The sequence below is a fragment of the Camponotus floridanus genome, unplaced genomic scaffold, assembly GCF_003227725.1.
Source record: "Camponotus floridanus strain SB8 unplaced genomic scaffold, Cflo_v7.5 scaffold78, whole genome shotgun sequence".
Classification (NCBI taxonomy): Eukaryota; Metazoa; Arthropoda; class Insecta; order Hymenoptera; family Formicidae; genus Camponotus; species Camponotus floridanus.
In genome coordinates this window covers 838,341-862,518 of record NW_020229847.1, presented here as the reverse complement: position 1 = coordinate 862,518, position 24,178 = coordinate 838,341, and the positions used below count along the sequence as shown (strand labels likewise).

Here is a 24,178-nt window from a genome sequence, read left to right as displayed (position 1 = left end):
TTAACATAGAGGAATACAACAATAATTATCAAATAGATTTTATAAAAGATTTAAGATTTTATTGCTCAAATCTTTCGCTTTTCTAAATATAAATTTGACAAATATAAAAAAAGATACTTTATCATCTATTCATATAAAAATAGATTAAAGTGTAAATTATAATGTTGAAGTTGTGTAAGATTTAATATGTTTCTTTCACATACAAGTCGAAATCTATATCGTTTATATTTACTTTTATATGTTACATCGACACACAAACAAATGTTGAAATTTTGAATACAACTTGTAGCATTGAAAAGAAAAGAATTTGAACATTATTTCTAGCAATAGAGTAAGTTATGATAGTTTGGATTATATATTGATATGCACATCAAAACGAAAAGAAACAATAATTTGAAGTGGATTTTAATTAGATAAAAAAATTTTATTAAAATACGTTTTTAATACATTTATAAAAATTTTCAAATATAATCTTGTAATTATCGTGGCACAGTAGTCTTAACATGTCACATCAATTTGTGAGAATTTAATTTTTGTTAGAAATTATTGTATAATTATAATAAATACAACTGTGCTATATATGTATAATACAATTAACTTATAAAATAAATATATAAATGTAATTGACTAATGTAATCAAAATAGTGTAATATAACATTCTCATCGCTATTATTTATAAACATAACACAAAATTATTGACAAAAATCATTGTTATTTATATTTTATTAAACAAGAAAAATGTGAAAATTAAACGATAACGTTTCTCCAACATAGTATTTTGAAAATGTACGGTGAGTCATAAAAGTCCGACCAATGGTAGCTTTGCTCGCACGCTATTGGTCGACTGCTACTACCGCGACTGCCTATAAATACCTGCTGCTTAGCGAGGCCGGCACAAATTGCGCTTGACCGTCGTACTGTACGTATCGAGTCCCTCAACGTAATAAAGTCGTTAAGATGTCTGGACGTGGCAAAGGTGGCAAAATAAAGGGCAAAGCGAAGAGCCGTTCTAATCGAGCTGGGCTGCAGTTTCCCGTGGGTCGTATTCATCGATTGTTGAGAAAGGGAAATTACGCCGAACGCGTCGGTGCCGGTGCACCGGTGTATTTGGCCGCCGTGATGGAATACCTCGCCGCTGAAGTATTGGAATTAGCTGGGAACGCGGCCCGCGACAACAAGAAAACGAGAATTATCCCGAGACACTTGCAACTCGCTATCCGTAATGACGAAGAACTGAATAAATTACTATCAGGCGTCACTATTGCGCAGGGAGGTGTTTTGCCAAACATTCAGGCAGTGCTGTTGCCGAAGAAGACGGAAAAGAAAGCGTAATTATAAATCGGCGATGTGAGACAACAACTTACGGTTAGCCACGGATCCACAGATTATTACAAATGGCCCTTTTCAGGGCCCCAAAATATTTATACAATGGTATGATCTCGGTCGCTTCGAGTTTATGAAAGAATTTACGCTTTGTGATTTTAATTTTCCAAAGTTAAACAAGTATCGTGGAATAGGCTTCGTAAACTTTTGATAAAAAAACGATATTTAATAAATATGTCTAAAGAAATTCAAGTTTTCGAATTTTAATAAATTTAAATAAATTTACAAATTGAGAGATTATACTGTGTATGAAACTTGTATATGAGTTTTCATAAATTATTTTAAATTTTGAATAACTTTAAGAGATAACGTAAGAAGTTGCATTCTCTTATAATGTAGATTTAATTATTTAAAGACATTCTCGTGTTACAAATCAATTTTTATATAAATTTTTAGATATTTTAAATAAAATTGTTTTTAGAAAGAACTTCTCCATTGTATAATTTTATTTAGTTATGAGAAAATACTTTACATTGTTTCGATTCTGAATGGGCTTGACAATTAAAGATTATTTTAAATTCCAATATTGTATGTTACTAATATAACAAAAGAATTTATTTACCAATATCAATATTTTTATTTTAAAATCATTAAAATTACAGTTTGACTAAAAAATATAGAAAGTAATAAAAATATCACATTCATATTTTATTATTCTTATTTATCTCTCGATTTAAAACTTAGTTTATATCTTACATATTTAGAATTTTCTATAATCATTCTATATATAATTTAGTGTCTATATTAAACAATTGTCTGCATCTTGTATAAAATTTCGATTTAAATTTTAATTACATTCTTTTATGATTTAATTTTCTTGAGTTTAATCAATTTGATATATATTTGGAATAAAATGATTGGTAAATGTAAATAGATACTTTTAAATACATAGCATATATGTATGTATTTGCAAACTTTACATAATTACTTGATACATCATTAAAATTTACAATTTTATAAAAGATTGTGGGCAGCTGAATAACTTGTATATTTCTTAATAAAGATTCATAAAAATTGAGCAGTTAATTTATCTAATAGTAATATCTCATATATAAATACATGGTTTTTTGTCACAAGAAAGTCTTTAAGAGCTTTAGAGGTCATCAAGATACGCACAAAGGTTTTTTTTTCATGTAATATATATCTGTATGTATATTCAATTTTACTGTTTCACATACGATTCAATATGCTTTGGATTGATCGCAAATTTGTTATTTCTTTGTCAAGATCTCCACCATTAGGTTTACTAAAGAGAGTTGTTAAACATTTCGAGATAACATCCTGACACTTTGTTATTATCTTTCTCCTGTAATAAAAAAAATTTTACTAAAATCTAGTTTTATATTAAAATCAAATTGAATAGAGAATACTATAAATCTGATAATGATTAAAAACGAAAAATATGTTATTCATTTTTGTTTAAAAAAAAACTATCGCTTGCTCTTATTTTGATTTATGTAAATCTAAATTTTAATCTCTAAAATAAAGTTTGATCAGAATTGCGCATTACAAATGATACTTACCTAATAAAATTATTTGTTATGTTCGAATTTGCTATGAAATAATTTACCAAATTTGCTGTCGATTCAATTAAATGAAATTCGTTGCCTTCATTTAACCAAGTACGAGTATTCTTGCCAATCATTCTAAAAATGATATTCGTTATTTTTCAATACCAAAAAAAAATTTGGATTTATATGGCATACTTACTTGTCGTAAATATCTAAGAGATCTTCCATTGCTATTCCCAATTCTAAAAACCCAATTATGATACTAATGTTAGATACTTTGTATTTACACGCCTTTAGTTCCAATTGTTTTACTAGAAAATCTAAAATGTGTGTATAAAAGAAAATATTAAAACATATGTACATTGGCATGAGATTTTAGTAAAAAAAATAATTGGATATACATGAAATATAATTACCAACTGGGAAACAATGTGGTGATCCAATATATTCTTGGCCCAGTAATTTAATTTTACTCATTAAAATGGTTATTTTATCTTCATTTGAAGGTTCTGTTGCATTTTCCAATTCTATGAAGAATACATAATAAATTTAAGAACACTATTGAGAAAATAGCAAGCTTGTAAACATGTAAAATATTGTCTTGTATACCATTATCAATTATGTTTGTCCAAATTCCTTTAATTAACATGTCATCTTGATGACCCGAGCAATGAATTATAGCCAATTTGCATTCCCAAAGCTGTAAAGGTTCTGCATATTCTTCATACAACTGTAATTAACATTTTATGTAAAAATGTTTCAAAAATATATAGATAAAACATTATATATACATACATACATGCACATATATATATACACCAAAGTTACAAACCTGTGTAATATCAAGCAATGAAGAATTTAATCTCAATTTTGCATCCGTAACTATCATAGAATCGAACAGGTTTTGCTGATTGCTTATAATATCGAGTATCTGTTAAATATTTAGAGTAAACATATATTATTAATATTCGAATCAACATTTGCTTATATGTCGGGATAATAAGATGTTTGATCTAATGATCTTTTATTATTTCTCTTTTTCAAAAGATTTTTTCAATTATATGTAAAAAAAATCAAAATTACGAAAGTATCCTAGTTTGTAGAGATTACTTGTGTCTTTGACTATTGACATATTGGAATATATACCTGTTGCTGCATTCTAGCTACTTCTAATTTGTCTTCTAATTCACGTAAGAAAACTCCAAGATAAGGAGCATATCCAGTTTGATCACTTCGCATGCATACAACCGCTCGTGCTAAATACTCGACTCTCTGTGATAGTGATATCTCTGGCCTACATGAGATGAACAATGATTTTTTATCTTCGCGAAACAACCATATTATGCAAACGATAAATGTACGTACCCGACTTTGCTAGCTAAGGAATCCAAAATTTTTGCCGCGGCTGCGTGATTCTTATTTCTCTCATAAAACTGCCAGAGTAATTCAGGTGCATTAATACGGTTGAGATAAGTTTCCAGCGAGGGTGCAGCAAGTGCAATTAATTCACCGTGAAGTCCTCGCCCTATCATCCAAGCATAAATACAGGAATGAAGTGTCTCGCAAGGTGCTTGCAGTGCATCGCCAATGATCTCGTGCAACTAAAAAAAAAAGTTAGTTTTATAATATTCTGAATAATTGAAGAAAAATCATTTCTTACTATCTTTTTCGCTGGTGTTACTGTAGCAATTGATGCGGTTTGAAGAGGAGGTCCTGGTTTACTCGGTATCGTTGGCGTTAAAGGATTAGAGATACTTTGATGATACAAGTGATCTAACATTGTGGTAAATTCCTTATAAATTTCCGAACTGTAAAAAATACGAAAAAAATGGAATTAAATTATTAAAATTTTTTATAGCTATTTGGAGGGATATGTACTACTATTGTGACCTATTAACGAATACCGTTTTGCAAAAGCCAGACTTCCTTCTTGATCTTCTATAGGTTCATTGTTTTTGTAATAATGGGAGGCAGCGTTATTGGGATCTACTCTTTCTGCACAACAGATACACAATTCAAGTACTCCCATGTAAAATTGGCATGCCACAAACTGTTGACATACTGCACTCAAATTTAATCTGGGTGCTACCTCTTTGCAAAGCTGTATACATATTTATTAAGTAAAATTAACTATTAGACTATGTATTATGTAAATAATGCATTATGACATACCTTTAAAGCAGATTTAAGATAGCATTCTTTTTCTTCAGGATTCGTACAGTTTTTTGCTTTCAAGAGAATTTCATTTGCCTAAATTTAAAGATATTTGCATATAATATTGATATATATGTATAAATATTGATCTACATGAAATGTATAAAATGATACCTTGGAGCAAACAGCATCTTCAGTTCTATAGAGATTGGGACATATTTCTCTTAATTTTGCACTTACAGAATCCACTGATGCATTATCTCCAAGATAACTACAATATATTAATTATAAATTATTATAATATTTTCTGACGCTTCTTGTTAACTCTTACCTATCGATCAAATGAATGATGAGTAGAGAAGATATCTCATGGCCTATTAAGATCAAATCTCTAAAAGTGGCTGTAGAAAATTGAGCAATCTGATCCTGAAAAATATAAGTATACATCTTAGTTGTTACTCTTTAAAACTAATTTTCTAAAAAAGTTTAGCTAAAGATAAATAATAACAACCTTTGACAAACAGTTGATAATGTTATTTAACCGATTTTCGCATAATATCTTCCATAAACCCAAAACTTCACAGGCATGAGTAATGAAAACTTTTAAAGCATCCAATGAATTTCTTTCTTCTACAATTGGTTCTTGAAAATGACTTTGAATCGTTGTTTCAAAACCATCTGTTAATGTCCTACTACTTGTGCTTTGTCTAAGGATAATACAGTTTTAATCTCAATTGGCTATAATTTAATAAAATATTACGCATTTTTATATTAAAAAATTATGTTTTAAATAATACAAACTGTTTTGTAATATGCGTATTTCTGTTCAAGAAAGATCTCAATGCTTGCAAATGTCCTAAAATCCAAGCTATTTGTGTTGCTGGTACTGTACTGGATATCTAGAAAAGATAAATATAATATTTACAATTTATAAGATTTATAATTTAATTATAATACAAAAGAGTAAATATTCTAATTTTAAAAATAAAACTAATAATAATATATACATGAATCTAACTCAAAATTTTTTAAATTGATTAAAAAACATGTTTACCTATACATTGTTTTTATAATAAATTAAATTATATATTACAATAAATCAAAAATTTTAATTTTAGAAATAGTAATAAAATAGATGAGTATTTTTATTAAAAGGTTAGTTTTATAATTGAGATTGAAAACATAAAAGAGTAATTCTAAAAAATCTAATTCTAAAAAAAAAAAATAATTTTGAGAAATTGTTATTGCAACAAATATGTATATTAATGCAAATAAAATATATAATAAACAATAATATTATAATAATAATATTAAAGTTATATTTAAAGTTAATGTCTTTTTAATCAAGCTGAGAAATTTTTTATAATGTAGAATGTATATAATAAAAATAATTTTTTGCTAGCATTTTATACTTACTACATTTTTATTATTTATCATTTCTTGTTTTATACATCTTACATTCCATATAGGACGAAGTATTCTTCCCACATATAAATATAATCCGCTATGTTTAGCAGAGAAGTGTTGTAAGGCAATATCTGTGGTGCCAAGACCCATTTGTGCGGGAGATCGGAAGGCTTGGGCTCGAGAATCGAAGGGTGGCACTCTAGGTGTAGATGTACGTAAATCTGCTAAATTAAAATTGATTTTAAATATATATTAAATATTCATGTGTATATGTGCAATATTTGAATTTTACACAGTACAAATCAACATGCACATATATACCTGGATTTATAGTAGGAAAACCACTATGCATATCAATTGCAGGGCCTATTCCAACTATCCTTTGACTACCATATAGGAAAAATGCGCGAGTTGCCCATTCTGACAGCTAATAAAATATAATTATATAATTTTGATTAATAATAAGATATATAATACATTAAATATAATTTGTAAAACAAATGATTTTATGTATATATAAAAATATACTAAATGTGAAAATAGATTTTTATACCTGAGCATTTTGAGCACTTTCAAGTGTTGCTAAAATTAAACATGTAGCACAAGCTTGTTCCAGAGACTGTGTTTGAAAATATGCACGTACTGCTTCAGTATCAGGTCCACGTTGTTCTAAAAGAAGCTGTCTCAAGATATCTACAGGACGTACTTGCATTAAAATTATCGCCCCCTGCAATAAAATAATCAAAATAATAATAATAAATATGTAATATATGTATATAAATGTATATAATATGTATTATATAAATTTAAAAAATATGCCTATTCTGTATTTATATATGTTTTTTATATATGTATTTATATATATAAACACACCTGTGCTGTCAGAAATATGAATTTTCTTGGTGGTTCCATATGTTGACGTACTAAAAGTGGAGGTTCACCTTGAGTAATGCTTTGCTTTTCTATGTGTATAATTGAGTCTCTTATAATTTCTTCCATAGCCCAAGCTGGGCTATCAAGAGGCAAGATACTTTGTGTTTCAGCCAAATAATTTGTAAATGGATAAGCGTCATTACTTAAACACCATGCAGTTTCCGTATCACCACCACAAACAAGAATAAGAGTTCCTAAAAAAATTTAAACTAGTCTAATCTAATGTCTCATTTCCAATGTACTCATTCATAATGTATTAGAAATAAACAATTTACCCTTTCGGTAATATGCCATTTGCACTTTGCGTGGTCTCATTACTGGAGCATTTGCAGCATAGCCTGGCGGTAATCTAACGTGTATTAACTGTAAACCTTGTGGTCTACTGGAAGGATTCGTAACTGAAGTGCAACTAAAGTAAAAACGAGTTCCTGTTGCCGCAACAACGACTAAATTTAAATGTACCGATTCAGATTCCGTTATCGCCGATATGCTTACGAGAGGTCGAAAATTGTTACTGTCCAAAGTTCTAAAAGAAGACCATTGTGTCATATATAATTTCAAAATTCATGTTAATGCAACATTACAATTAAAAAAACAATAAAAAATTGAATTAATGTAATATTATAATAAAAAACATTACTTACTTAACAACATTAACAGCAGTTTGTACCAAAGAAGCTTGAGATAATGATGTGATTCTAGATGCACCACCATTATTAATATCCCAAACTGTAATTGTACCTCTATCACCTAAAGTGTACAAAATATTACGCGAATCGTCCACAGATATTTGTATTATAGCTTCTTCTTCCGACAATGCCATAGTAACAAATGAAGGTACTAGAAATGATAATGGACCTTCTGAATGATTAATTTTTTTACATCGTTTACCGAACCAGCTGCTTTCTGCCTAAATGTAGAAAAAGATTAAAATAAAAATTAAATGCAATGTAATCTCTTTCAGGAGATCAATCTTAAAAATTTAAATGTTCCACCTGATAATATATTTCAAATAATGAGCCGTTTCTACCACCGAGAAATATTCTACCACTACTGGTATTAGCGATTGTAGTGATTCCTACTCCATCAGTAGTAACAGTAAAAATTGGTTCTGGAACTAACTGTATTTCTGTGGATATATAAATAAAAACAAATATTTTTAATAAAATTCATGAAATGTATAAAAAAATGAATAGTTATAATAAATTATTACCTTTTGTATCATCAAGTATGGTAACACCAAGAATAGTTATTTCTACTGTTGTTGTAAGAATTAACAAGTATTTGACATAACTCTGAAAAATATCTGCCTTGGGTTTTACTAAGCCTACGCCTATAATAGTTTCATTTAAACCATCAAAATAAGCAACGTCAGACCTATACAATTTTAAAGAAAAAACTTTAAAAAAATTTATTTTACTTTTGCATATAAATTTATATATCTTATATAACTTTTATATATATATATCAATCAAATTCGAAATATTAATACTTACTCATTTTCATAGGACCATAGATAGATGTCACTGTCAATTGTGAGCCATGCTTTCGAAATTTCTGTAAAAAGCCCCATCATGCAATGACATTGCATGTCTTATTATTTTATTAAGGTTTAAATAAGAAAGAGATAAATACTTAAATTAACATTTATGTAAAATTATTCATCCAAAATGTAATAAAATATTTGTTTTACATATTAGAAAGGATACGACCAAAATGCTCCATTACTTCTGAAGGCAAAGGAATTTTGCTATGTATCTTCATTTGATTAATATTTGTTAAGCTTATTGATGCACCATTTAAACTAGGATAATCATGATCATCAAGGCCACTAACAGTTGGTCCACCTATATATGAGATGTATTAATAATAATTAATCTCAAACGTTCTACTATTTCTCTCCACTTTCTACTATTATTTAGAGAGAACTACTAGTTTTCTTTAAAAATATAGAAATTTACCTTGCACATTGTATCGCATAAGATTAATTAAGGATGGAAAGTTGCTATCTGCAATAATATGTTTATCTACCATTTTTCCAGCCATCTCTAAAGAATCTAAATGTATTTTTAAGGGCTCCATTTCCATAAGCGTTATATTTTTCATTTGCTAAATGTATTACTAAAAAAAAGAAAGACAAATATATAAATAAATAAGAATCATATACAAATTTAATTTTAGATATGTAATAATAGCACATAAAAAACTCGAAAAAAATAAATACTTCTTTACCTCTAAATATTTTATCAAAACAATATAAGAAAAAAATATGCATTTAATGTTTCTCATGTTTGAAGAAAAAAGGAAATAATATAAAAATTAAAGATAAAATAATACAAACATAATATATGGCAAATAAAATTATTTAAAGGAAAAAAGTAAACTACAAAGGTTAGGTTAGATTGGAAAACATGTATACGTATCTAAACGAGTAGATATTAAAATCATTAAAAGAATATATTTTCTTTCATAGAAAAGAGATATGCTAAATTAATATAATTATACATACTCAATGAGCTTGTAATCACTTTTTAATCACTTAAGAAGGAAACGCGTTGGGCATGTAATCACGATCGCTCCTATTCGCGCCAGACCGGCATCATCGGTCACCGACCACCAGCATCAAATTGAATAATTTAGACTAGATATTGAAGAAACAAATATCAAAGAAAGAAACTATTTGAGGACTTTAATTTTTGCATTGCTTTTTTAATGAAGCAGAGTTTGAAGAAGTGAAAAAATTGCCCCAATATATACATATAATTAAACAAAGTTATATATAATAAGAGAGAGAAATTATTATTCTTCATATTCCGATATGAATTTACAACTAGAAATAGTTGGAGGTCTCATTAAAATTTGAATGTATAATCGTATTAAATGCTCATTTTTTAAAACGATTTTGAATAAAAAATATTAATTTTTATTTTAAAATTTTGTTTTTCATTTAAAAAATATTAAAAATATTAAACTTCACGTCCATTTAATAATTTAACTTTGAATTCCGCGTCAAATTGTTCGAAACCTGTTCAGAGGAGATTTCAGCAGATTAAGACTACGGTCTGGGAGATGCTCTGGATACTTTGAAGCGTTTGATTGACCAATCAGGACAAAAGGAGTAAAAATTTTTTTAATCTGATTGGTCAATCAAACACTTCAAAGCATTCAGAGCGTCTTTCCGACCGCAGCCTATGATTGTCAAGAAAAGGATAGATGTTTTGAAATGTTTGACCAATCAGGATAAGGAAATTTGATGCCTTTCATTACGATTGATTCAAGATATTACGCGCGGTAATTAAATTTCTTTCGAATACGCGAAAATAAAATTTACATATCAATTATAAATATATCATTCTCTTTATTTGTACACATATAATAACCTCTTTCTACCTAAAGAAAAATTATATAGTAGACACAATATTCTCTTTTAGTTTTATCTTTAAAAAATATTTACTTCATTTTGTTAACTTTGTAAAGCACATGTACATACAATTACTAATAGAAGCAAAGTAATTTTACATAACAAAATTTTTACAATATTTGAAATAAAGTTAATTATTTCATTGTTCAATAGTCATATTAAGAAAATAATACATTGAATATATTTATATTGAATAATTTGACAAAAAAGTTAGTTATTTCTTTCTCCAATGTTCATATCAAGAAAATAATATAATAAATACAATATTTATCGATAGTTTTAAAAACTTAATAAGTACTTATTAAGTTTTTAAAACTTAATAATAGTTTTAAAAACTTAATAAAATATAATAATAAGATATAATAATGAGATGTATGAAAAAATCAGATGCTATTCAAATAATTCTCAATTAAATGTATATACAAATTTTTACGTGTCTAAAATTGAAAATTATTTGAATTATATTGTGTTTGCTATCAATTTACCTATAAAAATCTTATTAATACATTAAAATTTTCAAAATATTTAATTTTTAAACTATTCTAACTTTCAAAAAGATAAAATAAAAATAAAATAAAGATTAATTTTTAAAATTTTAAAATTCTTGTTAACATTCTCTCATGAATTGCAAATGGATAAAGAAATTTGATGAAAAATACTTCTATATATTTTAATAATAATAATAAAGATATTAAAAGTACATATATAAAAAAAATTTTGAAAGAAAAAAAGTTTTTCTTACAGAAAATCATATTAAAAGAAAAAAATAGAAGAAAAAAATAATGCACTTAGTCTTTTTTGTATTTACATCTCTATAGAATATTTTGATGTGATATGACGCAATGCAAAATATTTTATATAACTGAACGAGTATTTTATTCTATACAAATATGAATAAAAAAATTAATTGAAAAAAAAAATAAATAATCTTTTACTTATCAATAAGAAAAGCAAAAATATTTGTAACTTCTATTTTGTTAAATTATATTCTCTGATGATTCACTGTTATTGCTTCATGTTCCGGAGGAATTTTTAATTAATTGTGGCAGTTCAAAATGCCATTTTGAATTTTCATCCATATTAAAATCAGTTATTTTATTATTTTGCAGTAGTTTTGCTCTAATACCTAAAGTTGTAGGTCGCTTAGCAGGATTTTCATCCAACATCATTTTGAGCAAATGATACTGTAACAAATAAAGTTAAATATTATATATTGTCAATTTCGATTTAATTTTTATTTAACATTATTTGTAACAACATATTTTGCAATTTAATTTTATAGTAAAATTAATATTCTGTTAATTGCCTTACCTTAGCAGAATAATTCTCTGCAAAATTTTTTGGAAAAATAGATTTTTTCAAATTTGAAAGCGCAACTATTCTTTCCATATCAGTAAAAAATGGTATAAGAAGCTCAAAAAAAATTATTCCTAAAGAGTAAATATCTACTTTATAATTATACATTTGGCCATTCATTTGTTCTGGTGACATATATAAATGTGTGCCAACATGCGCAGTATGTATGCTATTTTTTAAAGTGGCATTCTCATTCTCGGCTGAAGGTGTACAAGCTCCATCACAACTTTCAGTCATTGCTGTTACAAGGCCAAAATCGCCAATCTTTATTTTATCATCATAAGCAAAAAATATATTTGATGGCTATAAAAAAACGAATTTTATTACAAAATAGGATATCACTAAATAGAAGATTTATATCACCTATATCTCAAGTCAAAGTCTTACCTTTAAATCTCGATGAATTAATCCTTGTAAATGCACATATTCCACAGCATCTACTATTTGCTGAAAAATATTTAACACTTGAACGGGATCTCTCATTGATGTGTGTTGTTTTAGCCATTCTTTGAGACTGAATCTTTGGCACAATTGCATCTGTATATATAGAAACATTTTTGCCGATTTGTGATTATTCGATTTATTATACAAATTTAAAGAAAAAGATTTTTGACGTTTGTGTTTTTTTTCTTCTATCACAATATCATTATCAGTCTCTTCAATAAACACAATGCTTTCGGAATGATTAGTAATATTATTAATATTTGGCGATTCCTCTTCAGATTCATTATTTGAAGAAGATAAGTCCAAACTACCAGTACTACCAGTACTATAACCATTAATACCAATTGCATCATTGTCACGCTTCTCATTTAACTTTTCAAATACAATAAGTGAATCATCGCTCACATCTACATTATTTAATTCGAGAGCTTCACAGGCGCTATCTACAGAACAAGAATTGGTTTGAGAAACATTGATGCACACAGAATCGTCAGGTTTTGTTTCAGCCTGAGTTACTTCTGAAGGAAATGTTGATAATGAAAACTGTAGCTTATTAATCCATTGTTGATCGTGTTCTTCTTGCCATCCACTAGGAGGACACTCCAGCCAAGCATTAAAGTATCTTACTATATTGTGATGATCTAATTTAGCTAATGCTTTTACTTCTCTCATTACACGCTCTCTTGAATCTTGGCTGAAATATAGTATTTCTTATATAAAATTCTTGTAGAATTAAAATTCTTTTATAAATGTATTTATATACAAGTGCGCAAATTTAGAAGGATTGTAATAAATCACATTATTAGGGAATCATAATAAATTTAGAATTTTAAATAAAATGTTGTTAAAGCTATCAATACAAACAAATGAATAATTAATTTTTGAAATATTAAAAATATTATATAAAGTTAAAAATGCTTAAGCATTTATCTAGCATTATTAATCTTTTTTTACAATATTTATATTTATATTTTCAAAAGATAATTATTTATTTTTATTTATTAAAATATATGTACTGAAAAAAATCTCAAAAAATTTTGCACCTAGATTCCAAAAGAATAAATATTCTCTGATCATTATTTAAATTTATATTCAATAATATAGTGTATATTATTCTTTATTATTATTTTGCTTAAAACAAAAAATAATGTACTACTTGTAGCAAAAAAAAATAATTTATTAAGAACTGACCTATTTGGCAAAGCAATTCTCTTGATAGCATAATTACAATCATCAATTTTGTTTTTGGCCTCGAAGACAATACCATAGCCTCCTTTTCCTAAGCAATCAACTGGCTCAAAGTCCGTTAGATAACGCGATTTAAAATTATTCACATTTTCACTGCTATCATTAGCCGAATTAGTTTTGGTTTCTATATGTCTTTCTACTATCAAAGGCTGAAAAGTAATACTTATTAGTAATACTATTTAAGGTAATTCTAAATGAAGCAAAGAGAAGATAATTAAATAAAAAATTGATATAGTAATGAAAAAAAGGATAGCAGAATTCAATTATATTTAGTAAAACATTATAGATTTACTTACTGGAAGTATAGCATCCCTAGCTTCCCTTGTCGTGCTTAATAAATGTTGCACAAAATTCAATAAAATAGCAGTTGTAATTGATATTATTAAAACTTCTTTCCTATAATAATATGATATTAAATTATAAATTATATTGTCATTTTATGTGTGTGTGTGTGTGTGTGTATACACACATAAATTGATAATAAATTTTACACACATACACACATATGATTAAAAATGAGAAACAAAAAAGAATTTACCACCAATACCAAAGTGATACTATAATAATTTGGACAGGTGTATCAGCGTCCTCCTCGATGATATATTCTTTGTCATCAGTCATTTCATTTATATTGTTATTATTTGTCATATTGTTCTCAATATTATTCTCAATATTACATTTTTCATTATCAATTAACTGTTCTGAATACAGAAAAAATCCATTACCTATAAAAAAAATACATAACAATAAATTTATCTGAAACTATAATTATTCTAAGTATATATTTTATATCATTATTTTTATATAAATTATATCTCAATATAATGTATTTATATAACCATATATCAATAATTTTAAAGATATTGACACATGTAAATGCATCATTTACCATTAATATGTTCTGAATTATATAATACGGACAATGCAGTTGTGTTGTATGCTTCACTTGTTTCAATTCTATTAACTGAAAATATATTTTGCATAGAAATTAAATTATGTTATAATTAATAAATTTTTTTCCAAGTATAAAATGAAATATATTAAAGTTTATATTAAAGTAATTTACATACCATCTGTTGGATGCAAAAAATATTTTTTATGTTGAACATTCTTGGGGATCCGATCCAATGAATTTTCAGTATTGGGCTTTTCTTGCACATATAATTGATTTTCATACCTGCCTACATATAAACTTGGACTTGTAGTATATGAAGATCTCCAATGAGAATCATCAAATAAATCAATTGATTTCAAATAATTAATTAATTTTTTGTTTTCTAAATATTCTCCCTTTGTTTTGGATGTATCTTCGTGCCATATTGAAACAATTGGAGCACTAAACTAATAAAAATAAAATCCTTTTTATTATTTTACATATTAAAAATTACAAATTATATTATTGTACTAACCTTATATTGCCATAACTTATTATCATTTTTATCCACAGCGAAAACCAAACCTTCTGAAATACTTGCTTTAATTTCTGTATCTAGAATTATGTTAGGACAATCATTTACATGACGATTTAACTTTAGATTATATTGTCCAACGCTGAAGTTCCATCTATAACCAATAATATTATTTTATTAGATACTGATTTATATTCTATTTTTATTTATTAAATATATGTAAGAATGTATAACAATTTAATAAATAACAATATAATTTCCATTTACCTTTCATTACCTGTATGAGGTTCTATAGCTCGTACTGTTTGTTGAAAACGATGAATAACAAGTACATCATATCCCAAATGTCCCTCAGGATCTGTATTGTTTTTACATTCCATAACATTACATTCATATAAAATTTTTCCTGTACTGACTGATACACCTGTTATAATTAATATTTATTTATATAATGTCAATAATGAATTTTTAAATATGCAAAATAATATAGAATAATTTTTCAAAAATTATGAATATTTGTTAATAAATATATTAAAAATTTTATAATAATTATATATATTTTATAATAATTATATAAGAAAACTTATGCAATTAAAGTTTCTTGGATCAATATAAAATAGATTCTTTTTTAAATTTCCATAATTTTTAATCATATATTATTATAATTGAAAAATATAATTTTCTTACAAAATTTAGTTAAAAGATTTTTTTATTTTTAATTACTCAAACATTGTGCATTAAATTAATTTAATTACATAAAAATTGCACTTTAATATATTCATTGAGAAAAAAAATAGATTGACCAAATACTGCAAAAATAACATATATTTGATAAAATATTAGATATCTAATAAAATATATATATATATATATATATATATATATATCACAAAACTATATACATATAATCACAAAACTTAGCATATATATATATATATATATATATATCACTATATATCAAAACTATATACATATAATCACAAAACTTACCATAAGTATGAAGGTTTTTACCACCTGAGAAATCTAAATCATCGTAAGAATGAAATGAATGATGCAAAAATTGATCAGTTGATATTGGCACTGATTCCAAAGTTTTTCCATCAAATTTAAAGAAGACACCATTCAAAGATGGGATAATACGTAGCGGTTGACCATTATCGTTAAGCTGAAAATTAATATTTGATGTTAAATTATTAATGCATATATTTGCTTTAGAAAATAATTTAACTTAGAAGTTAGCCAACAGAAATTTGTCTAATATTAATAAATAATATAAATAATAATAAATAATATTTGTAAACATTTTTAATTACTTCTATGTTATGAATACTGGATGACAACAATGGTCCATCGTTAAAATCTAAAGTCCACAGTATTTCTCCATAATTAGCAGCGTCAAGTGCGGATATTTTCCCATCCAATGTACTGACAAAAACCAAACTGGCAAAAAACAATATATATTTTTTATTAATAGTCAGACAAACTTTTTTTTATAAAGTCAGATGAACAACATCAAAATACTAATATATGCAATTAATGTTCACTATCCAATTTTAACATTCCATTCACTCTGGTTTTCTACTTGTCAATTATTATTATAATTTCAAAGCTAGAATGTAGAAATTAATTTCTATAAGTTTTACTTCTTTTTCTTTTCAAAAAATACAGTTTTATATTTACTTTACTTTTATATTAAAAGTTGTTTAAATCCAAAAAAATATAACATAAACGTAATAAGAGTTTTAATAATTAAATTTGTGTTTATCACTCAATTTTTGTGTTTATATACAAAATAATTAAAGATCATATTACGAAAGAGTTAAAATTCATCAAAAGCTAACAATATGGGAAAAAATAATTCGTCAAAGTATGTGTGACTATTTTAAATGTTTAATCGAAAAAAAACAATCATAATTACGAATAATTACCTGTGTTTACTTATCGATTGTTGGCATAAAGTTAGCTGTCCTGTCTCAGCAGTAATGTCATTAGCGGAAACGAGTAAATACGTGGTCACGAACATTACCGAATAATAAAAACATATTAACTGCCATGCATATGAGCGAAACATCTTCTGTGTACGAAATTAGCCGGGATTTGCACATAGCCGCCTGGTATGGACCGTAATGTGCGAGTTAAACTTTTTCCTCTTTTATCACAACGTTCGATTATTAATAAGCAAAATAGACTGATAAACTTGTATGGCACACACACACACACATACACATACACGTAATGTGTACTCGCGTAACTTTGCAAATTACGAATGCGTGCTGTCAATCGTTTATAAGTATTTTAAGCGAGATCTTCATGTAATCACTAGATGTGTAACATATTATTCTGAAGGTCATTTAATGTATGTACGAGAAGCTTCATGGAACACGTGGCACATACTGATTGGCTGCGTTCAGCAGGAAAAGCTGCTTTGCGACTGTTCTAAGGCTGGTATTCATAGTCCGGTCTTACATTTAAAATCATCTTAAGAACTCATTCCACCAATCAATGGCTGCATTGTAGCTATTTGATTGGTTGAATGAGTTCTTAAGATAATCTTAAATGTAAGACCGGATTATGAATACCGGCCTAAGATTCGAATCTGATTAGTATATATTCATAGTCCGGTCCATAGACTTATATAATAGACCGGCCCATACCGTAAGAAACAGGGTTGAAAGATCTAAAGTATGATCTAGTAAGATCTAAGAGTATACACCAATCAAAGATCGCGCAGCGTCACTTTCGCATACGATAATTTTTCGCACGATTTCAAGAATAGGGCCCCAGTTGCAAAGCAACTTTTTCTGCTGAATGTAGCCAATGGCTAAAACTTTGAATTATAGAAACCTTTTATCGATATCCAATCGGAACGTTGAATAAATTAATGTAATTCAAATGCATTCCATTTAGGCCGGGTCTACAATAGATAATTTAAGCCCTAAGCCTTAAGAAATTGACCAATCACAGTCGAGTATTCTCTTCATACTCGACTGTGATTGGTCAATTTCTTAGGTCTTAAATTGTCTATTGTAGACCCGGCCTTAGATCCGGTTCCATAATCCAGTTAATCCGAGTTTAAGGCCCGGTTCCACAACTCGAGTTAATCCGAGTTTAAGTAGCAAATGGACCAATCAGGACCCAGTTTAACGTATTAAACTCGGATTAACTCGAGTTGTGGAACCGGGCACGCTCAGTTATTTCATCCTTGTTCTGAGGCGGCATGATATGAAAGTTACATTACTTGATTGTTTAAACAATATTTTATATAGTTGGAGTGTTACTTCGTATTGAAGGAATGATGATTTATCGTCAATAATACTTTCTTCAATCAATAATGATTCTTTATTTATCTTCTTTGCGGTAATTATAGTTATATTATAGCTAAGTTAATATAGTACATACATCAGTATATATTGAATAATTTCGATTTAATAAATCAATTTCAAATTTCTCCACCACATAAATCATGTAATTACTTAATATATATAAGTAATGTGTGTGTGTGTGTGTCAAATATTAGCATATATAAAATTTGTTTCACACTACATGCAATTTTATGCCAATAATCTCATTCAAAGCTTTAAAAAAATCTTATTTTATTCAAAATTTTAAGAATTCGAGCAATTTAGAAAAGATATAATTCAACGTTTTTATCACTAGATGCTGCATTGCAATGCCAGAAGCTGCCAATAGATGACACCATTCTGAAAGTTCTGCAGTCTAAAAGCGAAATCGAATAAAACCCACCAGCGTCAGCTTATCAAAGCGATGTTAGGGACTCTGTGACATTCGCTCGATCGCACGGCAATTACACATTTGACGTTTGATCCACATTTGGGAATTTGACCTGAAGAAAGGAAAAAAGCATTCATCTGTTGAGATCGTGACTCACTTCCGCTCTACGTCACCACTGGCGAAAGCCAAGTGCCTTTGCTTCGCAACAAACTATAGAGTTCACCGGGCACCGCCTGCTGATACGTAGATCCGCGTGTGACGTGTGTATATCTGTCATTCTTCGTTGCTGGTGCCCGTTACCGAAACAGCGTTCGACGATGGTGAGTATCGTCGAAAATTATAGAAGCATGTCGACGACGAGTCGTGCCAAGCACGATAAACTTATGTCTAAACGAATCGTTACGTGTATGTTCGCAGGCGTCTTACTCCGAGGATCAGCTGGCCGGTAAGTCCGAAGGCGACTGTGACTGTGTACAACAGTCAATGCAGACCAAGATCAAGAGAGGCGAGCGATCAAGGGGGGTCCATGCTATATCGCACTCTTTTCCCCCGGGCTTTTAATTCAGGTCAAGAGTATCATCGCCTTTTTAGACTCTGGTGCGCGCGCGCCTATCGAGGACTGCCTTTTATGGTTCGGTATTTGAAAACGAGTCGTCGACGATTCAATCACGATCCCGCCTCTCCTGATCGAGATTTGCCGATTATTCTGGTTTTGTACTCTCGCGAGTCATGTGCTTCGTCGATGCAAAACGTGATTAGGAACGAATTGATCGATATAAAATAAATTTCTAGTATTCTGATTGTCACGTATAGTGGTTGCTTCAAGTATAATAGAGATCTTGTCTTTCACAAAAGTGCAAGATGTATGGCTACAGCTATCAAGAATTGGCTAATAGAATGATGTCATCTATGGAGGGTAAACTCTGCTATATTTATTGGTTTAGAATACTGGTGAAGACTTGTACACAATCTCTTAAATTGAACGATTTAATAGCACATACTAAAATGGATTTAAAAGATGAGAAAATAAATTTTTTATCTTGTTTTCTATATCTTTAATTTAAAATAAATCTGCTTCAGCAATTTTAATATTTTCTAAAATTATTTTGTTACATGTGTATCCACAAAATATAAATTAAGCGTTGAGTGTGATAAAAAGTAAGTGTAAAATTGCGCTATAGAATTCCAGGAGGCGTTTCAATTGTTTGATAGCCGCGGGGATGGAAAAATTCACGTGTCCCAGATTGGTGATGCATTACGCGCACTTGGTCAGAATCCGACTGAATCGGATGTGAAGAAGTTTACTCATCAACATAAACCAGACGAGCGTATCAGTTTCGAAGTATTCTTGCCGATCTACCAGGCGATCAGTAAGTCCCGTACGTCCGATACAGCGGATGATTTTATTGAGGGTCTACGTCATTTCGATAAAGATGGAAACGGTTTTATATCATCCGCGGAATTGCGACATCTTCTAACGACGCTTGGTAAGTATCGCAAATGTCTTTAAAAAAAAAGGAGAAGAAAAAACGTAAAGAGTTTTTCTTATTTACATTATTACAGGTGAAAAACTCAGCGATGAAGAAGTAGAAACATTATTGGCAGGTCACGAAGATTCACAGGGTAATATCAATTACGAAGATTTTGTTCGCCAGGTGATGTGCGGCTAAGTAGCTACTTAATTACATGTAAGAGAGTATTATTATCATTATTCTCAATTATTTTGCCATCAAATCTGTTGAAGCATTTTCATTTTGAAGTATCATATCATAGTATGTGTACCTCTATGGCGATTTATCTCGATAGAATCGTAACGAAACACTATTTTATTATGTACACTGTGGGAGAGAAGGAAGTTATCCCTTTTTATATAAGAGTCTAAATTAGTTAAACAATGGTAGATAAAGAACAATCTAGCGCATTGTGCCTTGACGTATACTCCGATTTACGAGCATTTAGTGATATTGATAGTAAGACACACGCCTGTCGTGCGATCTTTAGCGAGATATCTGGATTCCGCGGACATTCCAAATTTTTGTAAGATAGACTTGAAAGAATTTGAAGATACTGATTTTTAGAGCGAAGGCTGAGCATTTTAATTTACGCCGACATGGACCATATGTATACTTCTCCCTCTTTTCCTTTTTCGAGTTTGATATCCTCTGTGTGGCCAGAAAATGCACGTTGGAGAGAATCTTCCACATTTCCTGTTATATATCCTAGAAAAAGAACGCGGAGAGTATTTACTTTATTTATTTATGCATAAGCGCGTATCTGTGTCTCCGAAATGCGCAAGAAAAGATATTGTATATTGCAATGAATAAAAAGTTGCTCTGAGACATTCTGGAACTACATTGACTGTGTTTGTAAATAAAAAGTACAATATATAATAACTCACGATTTAGATTACATATATTATGATATAATTTAAAAATTTCGAATATCTGGAATTTTATCATAAATATTTTCTTTGCTAATTTATGTATATATAATAGAATGAATATTTTTTTAGAAGTAAATTTCTCGGCAATCTCGGAATTAAAGAGCCGCCTGATTCTCGATTATCCGCATTCGAAAGTCCGCGCTCTACGCATGTGCGGGCATCCGGAGATCTATCGCGCGTTTGATTCGCGGAGGATCCCTTTCCCGACGTCACGTGGCGCCACGCTTCATCCTTCACACGGAACTCGTCGATCTCGATCTGCGCTCCAGCAGTGTCACTTGAAACGTTGTAACGAGCACTTCTGCTCTTGCGCGTTCCAGTTGTAGCCCGTCGTAATCAGTACCTGGACTCGTCGATCGCTATTCCAGCGGACATTTTCGTGGTGGACCCAGTGCATTTAAAGCCGCCAAAATTTTACGAAGAAAGAAGTATGAGTATTAACTCCAGTCTGTCGTTAAGTAATAGTGAAAGTAGTAAAAAGCCGATAATGCCGAGTTTAATTTCCAGTAATTGGTGAGTATATATAGCAGCGCGACTAGTATACGTAACTACGCCATTTTTGTCTCTCGCCTTCTCTGCGAGTCGCCATTTTGCATCCTTTCCGATCAACGATTTCATTTTTGTCTTATTCTTTCCGCCGATGCCTCTGATCTTCTTTCTCTCCCTGTCCGAATCCGATCGCGAGCACAAAGACTGTCGTTCACGAAATCGTTGCCGACAGAGTCGTAAACGAAAATCGGAGGTGTAAGTTGACGTACAATGTAATTGACGTAAATGTTCAACATGCAATGGATACGGCCTAAACGTTGACTTATATCTCCAATTTATGTTTACTATATATAACGGTTATAACAACCTTTGTTCGGGTCCTCTCTTTGTTTATAAACTGCTGGATCTTATTTCAACTATTGTCGTGCAACATTCCTTTGTAATATAAAACATATTTGTGTAGCGAGAGATGCATATACGAGTCATTGTCATCAAATTGCTTACGAAAGAATGTCACTGGATGACTCCAGTTTGTTATTTGATCCTAACGTGAAAAAATTTGCAAGCGAGACACCTTTCAATCGTAAAGATAGAGGTGACGGGATATGATATAGAGTCAGTACTCTCATCAGCTGTTCCGTTAGACAATCCGCATTAGCGGGATCCGTTATTTTTAACGTCTTTATTAGAAGCTCTTTCGGAGCGAGCACGTATCGTGTCTAAACATCTATATTGTGTATTGCAATTGTTTGCATAAGAAAAAAATAGATAATGTTATCTTGCAGTGGGAGTAGCTGATAAGATATCTGATGAATAATAATCAGTAAAATCCAAGTATAAATAAATCAGTAAGATCTAAGTATAAATTTCTGTTGATGGATATATTAATTGTGCGTAATCATAAAATATTTCTTATAGTAGGAATAACTGATAAGATATAATATCTGATCAAAGATAATAATCAGTGAGATCTAAGTATAAATAGTTTTATTGATAAATATGTTAAACGCGTAATTATCAAATATTTCTTTAATGTTTCTTCAATTATCATAAAGTATGTATATTTAGAAATAATGTAATTTTTCCGAGTAAGACTTATCTAGATAAGATAAAAGTATTTGTGAGTATACTATATATCTCCTTATTCGGCGCAGCTATACAACTTTCTATATCTCGAATGCGTAAGATAATTTTTCTCTCTATGAACTCTGATTAAATCCAACTTAAAAATAGCTAATTGTGTAATCAGTAGAAGCGTAAGATTTTTTTTTTATTTAAAAACATCTCTCGCTTAATTTTCCTCCTTATCTCCGCTATTTGATGATATAAAACTCGAAGTCACGAAGCTGTAAAGTCACGTACCCAAGTTTCATGTATTAATCCTTAAAAGTATTGAATCTGACATTAAAATCCAAAAGAGATAAAGAATTAATAATCATTATTACACATTATATTATCAGCTGACTAATCAGCGCTCTGTGCTTCAAGAAAAATTAAAATCTCGATAAAATATTTAATGTTATATATACTTAATACTATATATTTGTAGTTTTATTATTTTCAATTTTTCTAATTCATTTCTATTTTATATTTATTAATTTAGTTACTAAATTTTTTAATAATTTTTTTAATTTGCTTTAATTGCTTAATAATTATCATAAAAAATTAGAAAAATATACTGAAAAAATACACTAAAATTTTTTAAGAAAATAAAAATGTTTTATTATTCTGTGTCAAGTTGTTCTACGTCAAATTATTTAGATTTATATCATTCTTAATAATGAAAATAATGTATGTGATTTATATAGCTCACACTAGTAATATACGATCGTGCTCATTCGTGTGAAACACGAACGGTAGGCCGTTAGAACAGCGACATTGGCTTTGTGCTTTCTTTTGCACATCAGGTTGCCTCGTGTCTCGGTCAATCGATATACAGTCAGCAATATCGCTTTATATCTTATGGTTACATCTGCGAACAAAACACGACTTTTAAAAGCTGCGATCGAATTCATTATCAATTATTTATATCCGATGATTCTAATGATTGAAAGAAATAGAGAGAAAAATGCGCAATAATCTATCATTTCATTCAATTGCATATTTTCCTCAAAGGCGATAACACACGTGATAATACATACATGATACGAAATCAAGCTCGTCATATCGCAATGATATGCAAACAATAAATGGAATTCTGTCTCACATCTCTCTGTTATTTTGCTGTGAACAAATTATATTATTTCAT

At 28.9% G+C, this 24,178-nt stretch overlaps 4 protein-coding genes across 6 annotated transcripts; 2 read left to right on the top strand and 2 right to left on the bottom strand.

The window, feature by feature from the left end:
* Window positions 1-897: 897 nt before the first annotated feature.
* On the top strand, window positions 898-1,556 carry LOC105256264 (histone H2A). Its single transcript, XM_011266037.3, has one exon. The coding sequence runs from the start codon at window positions 958-960 to the stop codon at window positions 1,330-1,332; it is 375 nt and encodes a 124-aa protein (XP_011264339.1). The 5' UTR covers window positions 898-957; the 3' UTR covers window positions 1,333-1,556.
* A 672-nt stretch (window positions 1,557-2,228) lies between these two features.
* LOC105256262 (nuclear pore complex protein Nup155) lies at window positions 2,229-10,003 on the bottom strand. Of its 2 annotated transcripts, none has more exons than XM_011266035.3 (27): window positions 9,898-10,003; window positions 9,350-9,509; window positions 9,098-9,235; window positions 8,885-8,981; window positions 8,602-8,765; window positions 8,384-8,517; window positions 8,033-8,298; window positions 7,664-7,914; window positions 7,329-7,582; window positions 7,009-7,182; window positions 6,777-6,882; window positions 6,465-6,679; window positions 5,850-5,947; window positions 5,560-5,755; window positions 5,380-5,474; window positions 5,223-5,319; window positions 5,067-5,144; window positions 4,799-4,995; window positions 4,555-4,702; window positions 4,260-4,495; window positions 4,041-4,188; window positions 3,727-3,825; window positions 3,504-3,624; window positions 3,311-3,421; window positions 3,094-3,214; window positions 2,907-3,029; window positions 2,229-2,689 (listed from the first exon to the last, which is right to left on the bottom strand). In XM_011266035.3, exons 2-27 carry the CDS (start codon window positions 9,492-9,494, stop codon window positions 2,554-2,556), a joined length of 3,948 nt encoding a protein of 1,315 aa, XP_011264337.1. In that variant the 5' UTR covers window positions 9,495-9,509; window positions 9,898-10,003; the 3' UTR covers window positions 2,229-2,553. The 2 variants fall into 2 exon arrangements, with proteins under 2 accessions (XP_011264337.1, XP_011264338.1); XM_011266036.3 differs by having other exon boundaries at window positions 6,465-6,676.
* Window positions 10,004-11,761: 1,758 nt separating this feature from the next.
* On the bottom strand, window positions 11,762-17,595 carry LOC105256280 (eukaryotic translation initiation factor 2-alpha kinase). Its single transcript, XM_025414142.1, has 13 exons — window positions 17,195-17,595; window positions 16,580-16,706; window positions 16,257-16,431; window positions 15,534-15,690; window positions 15,267-15,420; window positions 14,928-15,198; window positions 14,747-14,821; window positions 14,396-14,582; window positions 14,154-14,253; window positions 13,801-14,006; window positions 12,553-13,303; window positions 12,121-12,468; window positions 11,762-11,993 (listed from the first exon to the last, which is right to left on the bottom strand). Exons 1-13 carry the CDS (start codon window positions 17,335-17,337, stop codon window positions 11,823-11,825), a joined length of 2,865 nt encoding a protein of 954 aa, XP_025269927.1. The 5' UTR covers window positions 17,338-17,595; the 3' UTR covers window positions 11,762-11,822.
* A 1,383-nt stretch (window positions 17,596-18,978) lies between these two features.
* Window positions 18,979-21,352, top strand: LOC105256261 (myosin-2 essential light chain). Of its 2 annotated transcripts, XM_011266033.3 has the most exons (4): window positions 18,979-19,318; window positions 19,416-19,443; window positions 20,180-20,485; window positions 20,562-21,352. In XM_011266033.3, the coding sequence occupies exons 1-4, from the start codon at window positions 19,316-19,318 to the stop codon at window positions 20,666-20,668; spliced, it is 444 nt and encodes a 147-aa protein (XP_011264335.1). In that variant the 5' UTR covers window positions 18,979-19,315; the 3' UTR covers window positions 20,669-21,352. The 2 variants fall into 2 exon arrangements, with proteins under 2 accessions (XP_011264335.1, XP_011264334.1); XM_011266032.3 differs by lacking the exons at window positions 18,979-19,318; window positions 19,416-19,443 and adding an exon at window positions 19,471-19,914.
* Window positions 21,353-24,178: the final 2,826 nt, after the last annotated feature.

Excerpts from the sequence above, each read along its gene's own strand:
- LOC105256264 (XM_011266037.3), top strand. The coding sequence starts at position 958 with ATGTCTGGACGTGGCAAAGGTGGCAAAATAAAGGGCAAAGCGAAGAGC.
- LOC105256262 (XM_011266035.3), bottom strand. The coding sequence starts at position 9,494 with ATGAAAAATATAACGCTTATGGAAATGGAGCCCTTAAAAATACATTTA. Across the intron at positions 8,518-8,601 it reads CATACTTGATGATACAAAAG|AAATACAGTTAGTTCCAGAA; the intron begins GTAATAATTTAT and ends ATATATCCACAG. Across the intron at positions 3,422-3,503 it reads GACAAACATAATTGATAATG|AATTGGAAAATGCAACAGAA; the intron begins GTATACAAGACA and ends TATTCTTCATAG.
- LOC105256280 (XM_025414142.1), bottom strand. The coding sequence starts at position 17,337 with ATGTTTCGCTCATATGCATGGCAGTTAATATGTTTTTATTATTCGGTA. Across the intron at positions 16,707-17,194 it reads CAATCGATAAGTAAACACAG|TTTGGTTTTTGTCAGTACAT; the intron begins GTAATTATTCGT and ends GTTTTTTGCCAG. Across the intron at positions 16,432-16,579 it reads CCAGTATTCATAACATAGAA|CTTAACGATAATGGTCAACC; the intron begins GTAATTAAAAAT and ends ATTAATTTTCAG.
- LOC105256261 (XM_011266032.3), top strand. The coding sequence starts at position 19,860 with ATGTATGGCTACAGCTATCAAGAATTGGCTAATAGAATGATGTCATCT. Across the intron at positions 19,915-20,179 it reads AATGATGTCATCTATGGAGG|AATTCCAGGAGGCGTTTCAA; the intron begins GTAAACTCTGCT and ends ATTGCGCTATAG. Across the intron at positions 20,486-20,561 it reads ACATCTTCTAACGACGCTTG|GTGAAAAACTCAGCGATGAA; the intron begins GTAAGTATCGCA and ends ACATTATTACAG.